At 37.8% G+C, this 14,726-nt stretch overlaps 1 protein-coding gene across 2 annotated transcripts in view; it reads right to left on the reverse strand.

The window, feature by feature from the left end:
* The window catches only part of SMYD3 (SET and MYND domain containing 3), a 650,378-nt gene that overhangs the window by 527,728 nt on the left and 107,924 nt on the right, over window positions 1-14,726 (reverse strand). For both annotated transcript variants that reach the window (XM_084625210.1, XM_084625211.1), the window contains exons 4-5: window positions 14,186-14,246; window positions 9,917-10,053 (exon numbers count right to left, since the gene is read on the reverse strand). In XM_084625210.1, the coding sequence (XP_084481336.1) occupies window positions 9,917-10,053; window positions 14,186-14,246 (198 nt within the window). The remainder of the gene's footprint in view (window positions 1-9,916; window positions 10,054-14,185; window positions 14,247-14,726) is intronic.

The raw sequence follows: 14,726 nt of genomic DNA on the forward strand, positions 1-14,726 counted from the left end.
CAGACTTTTTACTTAATGCCTCTTGCCCAAGGGTGGCAGAGCTGGGGAGGGAGGATGCCAAGGGGGCAGGTGTATAGCTATTCAGAGCCAGAGAAATGAATCTTTACACACAGTGTAGTCCAGCTTCCCCAATCTCCTTTGCAGCATGACTCCCCTTAAAGCTGCCATTGGCTCTTCTTTCTGCACCTACTCAGTAACACCTCTCCCCAGTAAGGTATAAAATGCAAAATGGGATTTATGCCAAAACAGCATCTGGACCATTGACTTATGTTTACTGTCATCCTGGGCTTTTTTCAAATCAATGGCTCAGGGTTGAATAGTTCCACATTGTTATCCAACCCTGAACCATCCAGCCTCTAGCCACTGCATCTAACAAACCCAACTAAATGTATTCAGCAACTATTCTGTGCAGAAGTGATTAAAAATGTTCAGAGTTTCTGTAAGTGTCTACACAAAATAAGGTTCAAGTATTGAAGTCAGAAAATGTATAAGCAGAATATTCAAGTACATCATGGATATTATAGAGCAGAAATAACTAACTATATTTCATTTCCTCTTGCTGCAGTTACTATCACTCATTTGTTTTTAGTTTTATTTACAGCCAGTAGATTTGGCTCTACCTGTAATCTCAGTGTCAAGACAGCACGTCTCAGAAGCGAAGGTAAATGTTAAAGAATTGATAATTCATAAAGACTCATCTCATCTGTAAACAAACCTGAAGGTCAATGGTGGAAGTCAAATTCCAGTTGGATTACAGACAAAATCCATTAGGTAGTAACTGAGCAAGATATTTCAGAGGATCAAAAAGGAAGCTAATGAGTTTAGCGTTGGGTCTGGTCCTGACACTGCTGTCAATATGGAACTCTCATTGACTTCACACGCACACACACACAAGGCATTATGTTCGCATTCTGACCAACCAAAATCAGATTTTTCCAGATAAGCCAACCGTGCATCTGTAGATGAAAGCTAACTACAAATCATTAAAAAAATCTCACACGCTGGACAGGAAGATGACACAAACTGGCTTTTTATTATTTGGGGTTTTTTCCTGCCAAATTGAGTGAAATGAATGGGTAGGAATATGACATTACTTTAAATTCCTAAAATCCTTCTGATGCTAGAAATGTAGGGATGGTAGAAGAGGTGTAGAAAGATGTACCTAAATGAGTTAATTTGGATGTAATTTTCTGTTGAATTTTTAGCCCAACTTAATGTTTTGTCAACTGTAATGATCTTTTCAAGTTACATGCTATTATATTTGCATAGCATTATAAAAACCAACAGTGAAGGAGGCATTATTTTTAAAATACCTTAATATACAAATAAAAACGAAGTAGCTGGCATCAGCCTAGTCCCTAACAGCCATTTATCAACACCATAAATCCAATACATAATTCTGCACAAGTCTCAGCAGTGTGGCAGATTAGGCCTGAGTTACACTTACAGAGCTATTTCATAAATATACAGCTGCTTATACCACTATGGTACCAGAACTATTCAGACTTCTGTGACCACTCGAATTATGGGGAGGCTGGAGAGAGATCTGTAGAGTTAGTGCTGGAAACTTCATAACAGCAGACGACACTCCACACTGCCACTTCCCTTTTAAAAACAAAATAAAATTGTAACCTTACATTATTTCCCCACATCTCATATCCTATTAGTCCTCCTGACTTTGTCGGTGTAAATGGGTGTTCCTTCTCCACTAATATGATTACCAAATCTAGGAGCTTTTTCCTCAGCACAATGAAGAGGGCTGTATCTATGTTGGTGTTAAAAGGAACATCCTGAAGTGAAGGTTTGTTTGCAATGACCCCCTGTCAGAACCAATGTCCACAATCTGGGGCAGGGAGGACTGAGAGGTAGCATGAAGATCAAACCCGTTTTTTCCACTCACTCTGCCCTTAAATAGATTATCACAATTTAAGACTCCCCATTCCTGTTCACTTCCCCTGTCATCAACAACCCCCTGTGAGGGTCAAGCGAAGCCTCTGCCATCTCCCCTGCGTAGGCAAAAGTAGTATCAAAATTCCTTCAGATAAACAGGATCTGACCAGTGATTTTTTGGAAATTGTTTGTTTTAATGAAAACAGAACTGTACAAATTTAAAAATCTTAAAATTGGCAATGACTCGATTTATGTTGAAAAGAATTCCTTTCAAGAAGCCAAACAAAAAGAAGTCAAAGACTAAAGGTACTACTGAAGTGTATTTAAACTTTCAGACTTGAAGAATGAAAAAAAGGATCCTGAGGGACAGCACATCAGGAGGGAGCGGTCCTCCTTTACAATTCACAATATATTTTTTGCCTCCTTAATGTATAGGTTGAAGGATACACTTTAAGCAAGCATTGCTAAAGACTACCACCTCAGGCAGCCATTTTAGTTCTTTCCAAGATAATCAACTACTCAGACTCTACCTAAGGAGCCAGAACATCTTTCAGTTAAAAGTGAATGCTCTTTGCATGAGGAATCCCATATAACAAAAACCTACATATTTTACTCTATTTCACCTCATGGTCCAGAATAAACCTCGAAAATTTAAAGTGGACAAAAAACTTAGCTTGATACACTTCAAAGATGTCTATGAAATTCTAATTTATATGGACTTTTCTCCTCTTTGCTGTTCCTTTTTTTTTTCCCCCTTACATGGTTGCAAAAAGAACTTATAATATTCCAGGTTTATTCTTATTATCAGTCTAGACTGAAATATAGAGGAAAATGTAAGGCAACGTTTGATAGGAGACTGGTTGTTAGTAACCTATTATCAGATAAAGAGGAATGCATAGCTCCAATGCTCATAGATGTGTATGTCTCCTATTGAAATCAACAGAAGCAGAGCATCTGCTTCCAAAGGCAGAATTTGCCTATGAGTAAGAATTACAGGATTTAGCCCATTATGAGAATAATAGTTCTCTCTCCTCTCCACGCCATCCCACATTTAGAATGAAAGCACCAGAAATAATGGGCCAAATTCTGCACTCATTTCAATTGATATAAATCCCGGGAATTTTTGGAGTATAACAAAGAGCAGAATCTGGCCCCACATTTTATAAATGTAAGGATTTGAGAATAGGGAGGGGACCATTTAAAAGGTCACGGTTTTGTTCAGTTTACTCCAATATTAGTTATTTCTATTTCCTCACCACCTAAAAACACTTTGAAATAAACACTGGTACTTCAGACGAAAGGCGCACAATCTCAGAATACCTTGCAAACATTAAGAGCCAAATTCAGACCTGGTGTGAGCAGGAAACTTACTGAAGCTCCAGGTCTGAATTTGGTCTAATATGGACTCTTCTGAGGGCCAGTTTTATTTGTGGTGTAATTCTTCAGTGGAGTTACACCAGGTTTGAATCTGGCCCATGTTTTACAGATTTCGATAAATGATGTATGCAGTTGCTTTCACTACTACCAATACCTCAAAACTGTATACAATAAAGACTTGACCCTCCAGCCCTCACTCACTTCACAGAAATCCAACTGACTACTTAGTGGGACTATCCACGTTAGCTAGGAAGGGTTGAAGACTTAGATCCTAGGACTAGTTCCAGCTCAAGGTCATGGAGACACCGGTAAACCATAAAACTCGGTTTCAAGATTTATCTTGACATTCAAATTTCTCAATGGAATTAGAGCCGCATCATGTAATTAATTGTACACAAATCTGTGGTTAATATTGAGGATCAGAAATTAAACAAAATCACTATCCAAGTGTACATCAGACAAGCTCTATTTTAAGTATACTGGAGTTCGCACAGGGTGATCTAATAACCAAACTGCAAAACTGTGACACCTGCTCTGAGGATGGTGCCCATGAGAAGGGTTTGGCAGCTTCAGGAAGAAAGAAAACTGCATATACATGATAAGAGCAAGTTTTGAAACATATCATTAAGCCCATCTGCTATTTTCCAAAGCGAGCAGTTAAACTTTAGAACTGATCCCACAGAAACAGACAGAGTAAAATTCTTCTTCCACTGAAGTCAGTGGCTTAACTTCCATTGACTTCAACGGGGCCAGGATTTCACACTTAGTGTAATTGCTGTTTTTAAGTTGTCACGAGTATTTAACTGAAGGTATGTCTGTACTGCAATTAAACACTCCCGGCCGGCCTATGTCAATTGGAATTCGTGTCAGCTGACTCAAGCTTGCAGGGCTGTAAAATTGTAGAGTCCCAGAGCTGGGGCCCCAGCCTGAGCCCGAACATCTACACCACAATTCCCAGCCCCGCAAGCCCAAGTCAGCTTACTTGGACTAGCCAAGGGTGTTTAATTTAGTCAGACCTTGAGTTAGCAACAAATTTTCGCACACAGCAAAGATCAGAAAAGGAAGAGGACTGTTTAAAGCTAGCTTCTTGAGAGTTCTTTTGACCTGCAGAAGCTGTCTGGAATTCAGTCATCTCAGTGCAGGACTGTTTTTCTCTTTTGTTTTGCTGTCTGCTTATTTTCCTTCTTGAAGTTCTAGCATCTATCAGAATGAAAGTGACCTTTGACTGTATTCTTTTGCAGCATGCCGTTAAAGGATTGGTTCCCCCCAAAAAAAAGAGTTTAAAAAAAAAAAGAAAAGAAAAAAAGAAGGGGAGTTCAATTTAAGAAGGAGCACTTAGTGAACTTTAAAGAAATGTGGGGAAAACAATATTAGGACCTGAGACTACATAGATGTAGTATTTCTTTATTCTGTGACCATGCATATAAGCCATGACAGCCAGTCTCTTTCAAAGTCACTCTTGTAGAGAAGAGGCCACATAACCTTCTCATCACAGGATATACAGTGCTAAAGCCTTAAAATTTCACCTGAAAGAAAGGAGTATCCTCTTGTTAGATTTTAAGAAGAATTCAATGTTTTTCCACTGGCATTCAGCCTGTATGGCAGGAAATCCCCTGTAGCACAGGTAGAGTTTTGAGAACATTGGCTGCCTTCTCATATATGAGACAAAGATTGATATATTAAATATTAAACATTTAAATTTAACTGGAAAGGACAATATGTGCAGGTATATCACATGCTGTTAAAAACTGGGTACACTGTAAATTTATGTAAGGGAAATTAATTACAGTTAATTACACTACCTTCCAAAAAGATTGGTATATACAGTATTATAACTACACCTGAGAGGTGATATTGTTCTTAATGCAATGTGTATGGTTGGTTTTAGCTAGTGAGTCCCCAGTCAGTACAATTAGTCATTCAGATTCCTTCTTTCTGTAATTGCCGTTTTTATAATAAATGATAGAAAGTAACCATAGCTGTGGTAGGTCTGTGCCAGCTACTTTCCATGCTTCTAGAACCATCACGTGTGTTTCAGTAATGAGTCCACATAACCAGCACTACAGCTGATGGCATGGTCAGCCCATGCTCCCTATATTCCTCTTTCCCCTCACAATAAGACCCCATGAGTGGGGAGAGTTTCGACCTAGCACTGTCTTGCCAGTGACTAGATTATTCCAGAGTGGTCTCTGGATTCAGTTCCTATTTCTCTTTTTTATTCTTCTTCTTCTTCTTTTTAAAACTATACATATATATATATTTCCATACTCCTTTACAGAACCCAGCTGGGGAACGGAACCTTAAAATAAAATTGGAGGAACAGCAGCAAAGGAACAAGGGAACAGAAACAAATTAAAATGGACTGAGGGCCTCCTGATGTGCAGAGGAAAGACTGGAGAGGCAAGAGGTCCACAGCTCCAGCCACCAGATGCCACTAGTGGCAGAAATCGGGCAATTTGACAGTAAAAGCATGTTCATTGTCCCTACTGCAGTAATAACTACAACTTAAATAACAGAAGTAGCTTAGATACATTCAGCACAATGGTAACAAAATCATTCTTAAGACAGGGACATATTGCATTAAAAATATCTACATTTCTCATAGCATATCAAAACTTGCTATGATACACTTCAAGAACGATTGGCTATTTCACGTCCTCTAATAAACATAATATTGAGCTGGCAACCCCTGCCTTCGCTCTACCACTGATGTGAATCTCCATCACCCAACTGGGAAATTTTCAAACAAGCACTTTTGTGCTTTCTCCCACACTGCCTCAACTCGTGGAAGGAGATCCCTGTTAACTTCCATACAGCCACCACATTGTCCACCTTCAAATTCCTCCTTAAAACTCTCCTCTGCTACTTTGCCTATAAAAAAAACTCAACAGTGATTAGGCAGCTCATGTGCTATGACTGTTGCTTGCCAAGTAGATCATAAGCATCTCATTGTTACCTTGCAATTCCCTCCCACCTACTGTTTGTTGTACCCATGTGTTGTATCCATCTGTTTAACGGAATGTAAAGCTCTTCAGGGCAGGGACCACTTTTCTGTCATGGGTTTGTACAGCACCTGCTTCAGTGGGGCCTCACTCACAATTGGGGCCTTTGGGTGCTACTGAAACAAATAATTTGCTCCTTCTCTAGGCAATGCCACAAATACAAATAAATAAATATATTAATAAATAATACAGGTTTATCAAGCCACATAGTTGCAGGCCTTTAGTACCAGTTTCATAAATGTTAGTAAAGCTTTTTTCTAATCTATTTGTTTTCATATGAACTATAAGACACTAATATACAAGAACTAAAAGCAAACTCAAAGAGCCTTCATTTTCAAAACCAGAATTTTAAAAATCCCAGAAAATATATTGTAAATTCACTCCAATTATATGAAGTCTCAGTCCAGGCTGGAAGCAAAAAAAGAAATATTGTAAAAATTCTCATTTGGAACACAGGAAAGTAAGAATGTAGGAACTGTCATACTAGATCAGACCATTGATACAATTAGGCCAGTATCCAACAGCGGCCAGCAACTGGCAGTTGAGAAGATACAATTAAACCTATAGGGGAAAATTGATGAATAATCTGCCTACAGATAAAATCTCTTAGCTTATTCAGTTAAACCATGAAGCATGAGGGTTTATATTCTCTTCTGAAAAAAAACCCTGCTTCCTATTTAACGTACATCTGAACTTTTCCATCATCCAGCTAATCCTTCTTTGAATTGGATTAGGCACTAAGTTTAAAAATATACAAATACAACACTAAGTCACCCAGGAGTTTCTGCTAAGAAATCCATGCTCTGCACAGGGGTGCATGCCAGCTCCAGTGGCTACTCCCCTCTATACACCCATACAAGGAATTCCATAGTGTTAGAAGGCAGGGGAGGACAGGCAGTGGAGGAGCAGTTCTGTCCTTAGATAGGAGCAGGGTCATTTCTGCCTTACTTGTATGATATATATACTTCTATACGCTCACCATTATATCTGCATTTTGTTTCTTTCTGTACCACACAGCAAAGAGGAACAGGTGTCATAATATTTGCCAATTACTAGAAAATATAATAGAAATTACAATTTTTTCCATAGTGGTTTGCTCATTCTCCAAACTATGAACATCAAGTATCTACACAGTTTTGCCAAGCATGGAATAAATACATATATTTTAAAAGTCCTAAATAAACAATTAAGAATCCTCCTAATATCTTACAAAGACTTAATTTATTTCAGCCACCTTATATTTTATAAAGAATTTGGTGGTCACTGTGATGGGGTGTATAGATCCCAACATGGCAGCAGACACTAAAGAGTTAATAATGAGAGCAATCTCTTCTCCAGCTGCAACTAAATGGCTGGTTAGCAACTGCTGGAATAACAAGCTGCAACCCAGATGGAGCAGGGCAGCTACAGGAGGGGCTAGGAGCCATCACTGAAGAGCTCCACAGCATCAGACAGGGGAAAGCTGCCCAGAGAGACCAGTTTCCTGGCAGAAGCATCCAGGGGAAGATTACCATGCAGAAGATGCCTGCAAGAGATAGCAAGCAGCCCAGGGAGGCAGCAGGAGACATAAGTAAACAGTCCTTGACTGGCCAACTCAGAGATCCCAGGCTGGGACTCAGAGGAGAGGGCAGACTTGCATCCCCCTACCACTCTTCCCAGGGAAGGGAATAAAGACTGCTGAAGCTTCAGGGTGGTGGTCATAACATAAGACTATTTAACTTGATTTTTGTTCCTGCTTCAATTTCCTCTGTCCTTCCCCTGACAAGGGAGGGAAAGGGACATATCGGGCCTGAGACTACCAACTGGAGGCCCATTACAGGACATTTCAGCACTCACCTCTTACTACCCCAAAAGTGGAGGGAGGGCTGAAGCCACAGAGAGAGGCTGAGCACCACAGGCCACATTTCTAAACTGATATAGATGGAAACCGAGGCAAATGCCCAGCCACGAGAGGATGCATTAAAGGGGAGAAGCCAGATGACAGTCCGAGGGCATTACCCAAGGGACAGAAAGTGGGAACTATGAAAGGTATGTGCGTCTTTTAAAGGCTGTATTTTCCAGCTACTTCATAGGAATCTCTCTCTTTTGTATTCTATCACTACTTATGAAAACCTAAAAAAATTTTTAGAAGATTTACAATAACTATTTTTCATTTGTAGGCAATAGGTCCAATACTGCTCTGAAAGAAGTCCATGGGAAGAATAGAGACAGGCCCAGTATCATTACAGCCTCTATTTCATGGATTACTATTATGTACAAGGCCACACAGCACGGCAACCTATGACTTGATTGATTCCACTACCCAAGGCTCATCTTCTAAGCCTCAGATTTATTTGCCGTGATGCCAATTCTCTTCACAGGGTTAATACATATGTATATTTCAAGTAACAGCCACCTGGTAAAATTCATACCAGAATAGAGGGCTTGCACAAAACAACAAAAGCCTCTTAGTGGAACTTAAACACACTACATAGAGGGTTTGAGTGACTCATTGGGCTTTCTGTGAGCTTTCTTCACTGCCATAAATTTCACCTTTTGTAATAATCATGGTTTGCCAGAGAAAGTTGCAAATGACATTAGTCACCAAATTCAGAAATCTGTAAAAATTCAATCTAGACAATATATTTGATAATGAGGCTCATATTCCCTTTCAATTTTTCTTCCATTTCAAAAACATTCAACCCATCGTGCAAACAGACAAAAAAACCTATATACTGCAACTATTAAGAGACTCTCCCTTTTACAGGACTAAAAAAGTCTAAGGGTTATTTGGGTAACATCATAATGTAAAAACAGTTGACCACAACGTGTGTGTGAAGGTGAGAATGAGAAAGATCAGTCATGCTGGAGTATATGTGAATGTGCTAGCAACCAATCAGAAAAAAAAAACCACCATCTAAAATTCTTAAGTAGAAATGTAAGTATTCTCCATGTACAATACCTCTAAAGAAATTGTTTAATGAAACTTCCTAGAACAAAGGCAACAAAATACGTACTGGAAAAGTCAATGGTATATAGCACATAATGTATTGAACATTTAGTAGATGTGGAAATGAAACTCCAGTACTTCTACCAGATCATTTATGTCTACCGTCTCGTTACAGATGGCCTCCGACACCTGAAATTACCATTTGAGGAATGTAATAGTGTTATGGAACACGTTAACACTTGTTATTAAAAGGACAAAACAGGAACATGAATATATCTCCAACTACAGGATGTTATGTTTTGCAGAAATATTCCGAAGTATGAAACAGAGTATGGTGTACTCTTTAACATCTTTTTCAAAGGACAAGATAGTTGGAAAATAAATAACTTATTAATCATTCCAAGTCATTTTTCAATCTTTGTCCCTTATTAAATTACACCAAAAATGTCGTATTCATTTTAAAATTCCCTTTTCATGCAATTCCTTATTTTAATTTAAGTAACAATCATATCAAAAGAAAAACTGCTGTTCAAGGGATGGGAATTTGCTTAAATAATTACTGAAGTGGAATAGACTTTTCTGGTCATTCTGACATTATGTCATATATCACTGCACTTTCTGAAAGCTTTCTGGATGGATGTGTTGTACACCCAAAAACTAAATCAAGAAGAGAAGTAGATAATTTATAGAGTTGTCAGGAATCAGTTTAAACACTTACTTTTGCGAAGATCTGAAAAATGTCTATTGCAGGTAGCAGCTGAAAAGCATCCTGGATCTCCACTCTCAAATAAAGCTGCAATGTCTGTGCCAAGTGCCTGAGACCCTCTTTCATTTCTTCACTTAACTCTTCAATATCTTAGGGAAAAAATACAGCAAAGCATGAATAAAACCTTCTGTCAACATCTTTAAGAAGCCCAATGGCAGCAGTTCAATCTAGACACCTCCAATCCCAAATTTTATTTTGACAGAAAGTAATTATATACCACTATTTTTGACAGCTACGTATCACCACTAAGCAGAGTTTATCAAGTGCTACTTCCAAATCACAAACATTATGGTGAATGAACAATCAAAAGCCTAAAGATAAAACAGATGTGTAAGCAGATACAATATGTTAAATACTAAATTAGTCAATTCAGTTTGTTACAATTAAAATGTGTTGCATATTATCCTACAGTTTCATCCTCCTTACAACCAGATGCATTTCTATATCACATTCTTCTTATGAAGTGTCAAAAATTGCTTTATGCTGACAAATGGAATAAGCAGAGTACAAGGACTATGGTACACACAGAAAGGGAAAAATACCACAAAGATTGAGTTAAAGAAAGCTGAAATTTAAAACCAGTACTAATGCAAGTAAATATTATTCTGATATTAAATAATAAAATCACAATTTCAAAGGAGGACAACAGGAGCTGCATGTGCTCTGCATCTCTGCAAATCAGGCTAGGTGAATTGCCAAACAAACAAACAAAGAGCAAATCAATGTCAGAGCTGGGAAAAGAACCCAAAATCTCCTCTCAGTTCACTGGGCCACACTTCCTCCCTGTCTCCTCCTTCCTTTGAGTGTAGTTACAACGAAGGGAACAAGGAGTAATGAAAGAAAGGTAACGTGGATGAGTTTAAATGTCAATCATAGAGTAAAACTTAGAGGAAAGTTTCAAAGTGAGTTTATTATTATATGTTACTGATTAAATTCATCACTGGCAGAACAAGCAAAACTCCAGTGAAATTGCACCCATCTGCACCAAGGGTCAACTTGGTTCTGTTATTTTTAATGTTGAGCTGCACTAGGGAATAGAAATGACTTTCATAAGAGGTGGTCAAATCAAAATCCACTGAAATCACAACCATAATTCGGCAGGCATTTATTGGAGAAAATTAACAATATTAGACACCTGTAGAATAGATAGGGAGTTGGAGTAAAATAAATTAGTAGAGATTCCATCACCAAAAACACTAAATTAATCATCCAAAAGAGGTAGTGCTTTGGCATTCTACTCACTCAATTATACCTCCATAAACAGACTCTTCCACCTCATATGATCAAAGACGTACAGTAGGGCCAACAAATTGCCACTATCAGAGCACTGCCTCAACACACACAGTTGTGCTAAACCCTTCCAAATGTGACCCGCTTTATCCATATGCTGTGTGGCCTCAATAGACCATTAGATTGCTTATAGCTTCAAGCTTTATAAAAGATCATAATACTTTGCATTTATAAAAAAACATCAGTTCCAAATAGTCCAAATGCACATTACAGAATATTATTATTTATTATGAAGACGGACAGACTGGAATCACTTCACCCCCCACCACTGAAAGGAAACCAACTCTGTGACAGAATGCAGCAGTAATTTAACAGCCCCCTGCAGAGCGACACTACAGTTAGGACAGATGTGAACAAGAATATTGCATCAGCTGAAACTTCAGGGAGTATTTAGAGAGGCTGAAGCAGAATGTAATTACTCAAATTGGAATTTATCCAGGACACCAGCAATTCTTGCAAAAAAGTCCCATGAGATATTTAATGGCAAATGATCAGGACCTTGTTTTTCCCCAACTCATCATGAGACCAAAAGCAAAAATCAAAGTGAAACAGAACCTGTAAATACCTTAATTCTGTGTGCTTAGAAATATGCTCAATTGTGTCAGACCCTAGTCTTGGAGAGACAATGCTATATAAGGTTTGTGACAACTTTACTACATTATGCACAGGGATTTAGATATGCAGCTCCTGCTGATACTAGCAGGAGGCAGACAGCAAAGTATTTGCAAACAATGTTGTAAATATACTCCTTTCTGCATGCATTACAACCTTTAAAGAATAATATAGGATTTGAGTCTTGATAAATTTAAACACAGTAGAGCTATAGCCTGTAGAACCTTCACCGATTTTAGACCTTTAAGTACTAATGCATAAAGAGTAATGCAGAAGTAGCAAATGCAGTAGAAGATCAAGGTGACATTCCAGACCATTAATCTCAGATTTAGCATGTGCAACAGATTCTGGGTGATTATGAAATTGGCAGAGTAGATCTTGAAAAGAGGAGGGGGAGGAATATATTGCTCCTCCCAAAGGAGAATGCATATATACAGAGAGAGAGAGGGAGAGGGAGAGAGAAGCAAACGGGTGAAGTGATATTGGGGGTGTATAAACCACACACACAGTAAATCAAAGAAAATAATTCTCATTCCAAAGAAGTAGTACATAATAGTATTGAAAAGTAATGATCTGATGGACAGCAAATTAAGGTAGCGGTACTATCAGTCCATTATACAGATCCCTTGCAACTCCTAGTGGCAAACAAAAATGGCAGCAAAAATATTAACTTCTGTAAAAGTATTCACTTGCAGTTGTGACGTAGATGTCTAGACTAGATGCCTCTGTGATGTACTGAAGATTCCTGAAAATGGAGTGGTCTCCGGTAACAAAGATGGAAGCCAGCTTGTGTTGTGCAATGCCTGGATTTTCTTAAAAATGAGAATTTTATTGCAAGTTTTCTGGCAGCGGTTCGTAGGCTCTTTATCATTTTATTCACACTCAGCCTGATCCTTCAGCTACTTCAGCTCCTAATACTCCTGATTCCCACTGACTTTGATGAAGGCAAGGTAAGTTCAGGACTCTCAGCATCTCAGGAGATTTGTTTTCTATACCTTACCAGACTGTGCCCTCAGTTAATATGCAAGAAATTAAGACCATAAAGTAAGACTGTACCATAGCAGCAGCAGATACCCAATGCTTCAAAGGAAAGTCACTGCCCACTGTGCACCTGGTCAGACGTATACTATATTACGAAGGGAAATTTCTTACTGATTCCAGCAATGTCCTGAAGCATGAGGATCAATAGTTTTTAACTCTGTAATCTAACTAGAGTAATTGTAAATGCTGTTTTTATTCACGTGTCTAATCCCTTTTTAAATATTCCTAAACCATTTCATTTAAGAATATCCAGCACTGCATTCTACTAGCTGATAAAAGGAATCATTTTAATTTTGAGTTATCACTTTTAAATTGGTTGCCTTATTAATGTTCCTTTGCCCTTGTATTATGCAAAAAGGTGAATACAATGGCAAGCACTACAGCAGAAAAAGAAAAACAGCATAATAAGTAGTTGCGGCTTCGGGTTTTTTAATGTTTCAGTGAAGCTACATATATGAAGTTACTTAAAATCCAGACCATGTTTCCTTGTCAAATTAGAACAGTTTTAAAAGGCAAGCAAAATGTTTACATTAATCTACACAATGTCCCTTTTACTATTAATTTTCTCTTGTGCTGCAATAAATTGAATTAAGTGTACTCTTTGCCATTTAAGTCAGACTGACAGAGACTCTGAGCTATTAAAGACTTGAAAGGATCAGTATTGTCTATTTTAGAAGTAGCCTAACTTTGAAAGACTAGAAGGCAGAACCATTCCACGAGTACCTGAAACTTATGGAAACACAATCTGATCTTTTTGTCCACACTGAATTTTCAGAAAAACATACATTTAATAAGAGCTTCAAACAGTCGCATTTTTCTCTTATTAGAAGTTCCGTTGAATCTTTATGCACAAAGGCAATATTAACAACAAACTAAAATAGATAAAAAGGGTTTATGACCAAAAAGTGTGTGGATTTGTTTTTTTAAATTAGATTCACTCAGAAATTTCTACCTAATCTAGCAGATATGATGTCATCTTAAAGAAACAAACCTAACAAAGAAGGTGCATACTCTAAATCAGGCAAAAGTCCAGCTGAAGTCAATGAAAATTTTGGTTGTGCAAGACGTGAAGAATTGGCCCCACACTAGCAGTAGAAAACTGTAACTAATTTCCCACTGCAATTTCAGCAGTTCAAAGAGGACCTTTCATTCCATTCTACAGTTCGATTTTTTTCATTTACAATTTATTCCACAGAACAGAATTTCAGAAGGGCGAGCCAGAAGGAAACAAACCAATCATACTATGCATTTACAGCCATGTGGATGGTGATTACTTACTTGACTGAAGATCAGAAAAAGAGTAGAGTTTCTCAGAAGGACATGCTGCTGATTGTCCAAGCTGAAGAGAAAAAACAAAAATAATGAATGCATGATAATGAGCATTTATAGAGCACATTTTATCTCCAAAGCACTTTACAAACCTGAATTACTCATTACCATGAAGTAAGTAACAGCAGTGACATAAATCGCTTGTGTTGTTCATGTCACATATTCTATAAACTATCATAAAAATACTAAATGATTTTTTTTTTTAATGAGACTTCCCCACTAATTTATTTTCTTGGCTTTGGCAGTTTATCTTTAGTAATTTACTTCAGCCCTGCGTCCCTTAATAAGGAACAATTTATAAGACTAGAAGGCTTCTTTTACTTCATGTAATTAATATAAAGGGAATGGTATGTGTTTATATATATATATTCTCTTTAAAAGCATTGCCAAACATATATCCATAACAGTGTACAAAAGAATATAACAAATCATCTTTTAAGTCCTCAAACTATTCCAAATACATATATTTTGGTCTGGGAATAAGGGCATT

The sequence above is a fragment of the Lepidochelys olivacea genome (assembly GCF_965140295.1).
Source record: "Lepidochelys olivacea isolate rLepOli2 genome assembly, chromosome: 3".
In the NCBI taxonomy this organism is placed as follows: domain Eukaryota; kingdom Metazoa; phylum Chordata; order Testudines; family Cheloniidae; genus Lepidochelys; species Lepidochelys olivacea.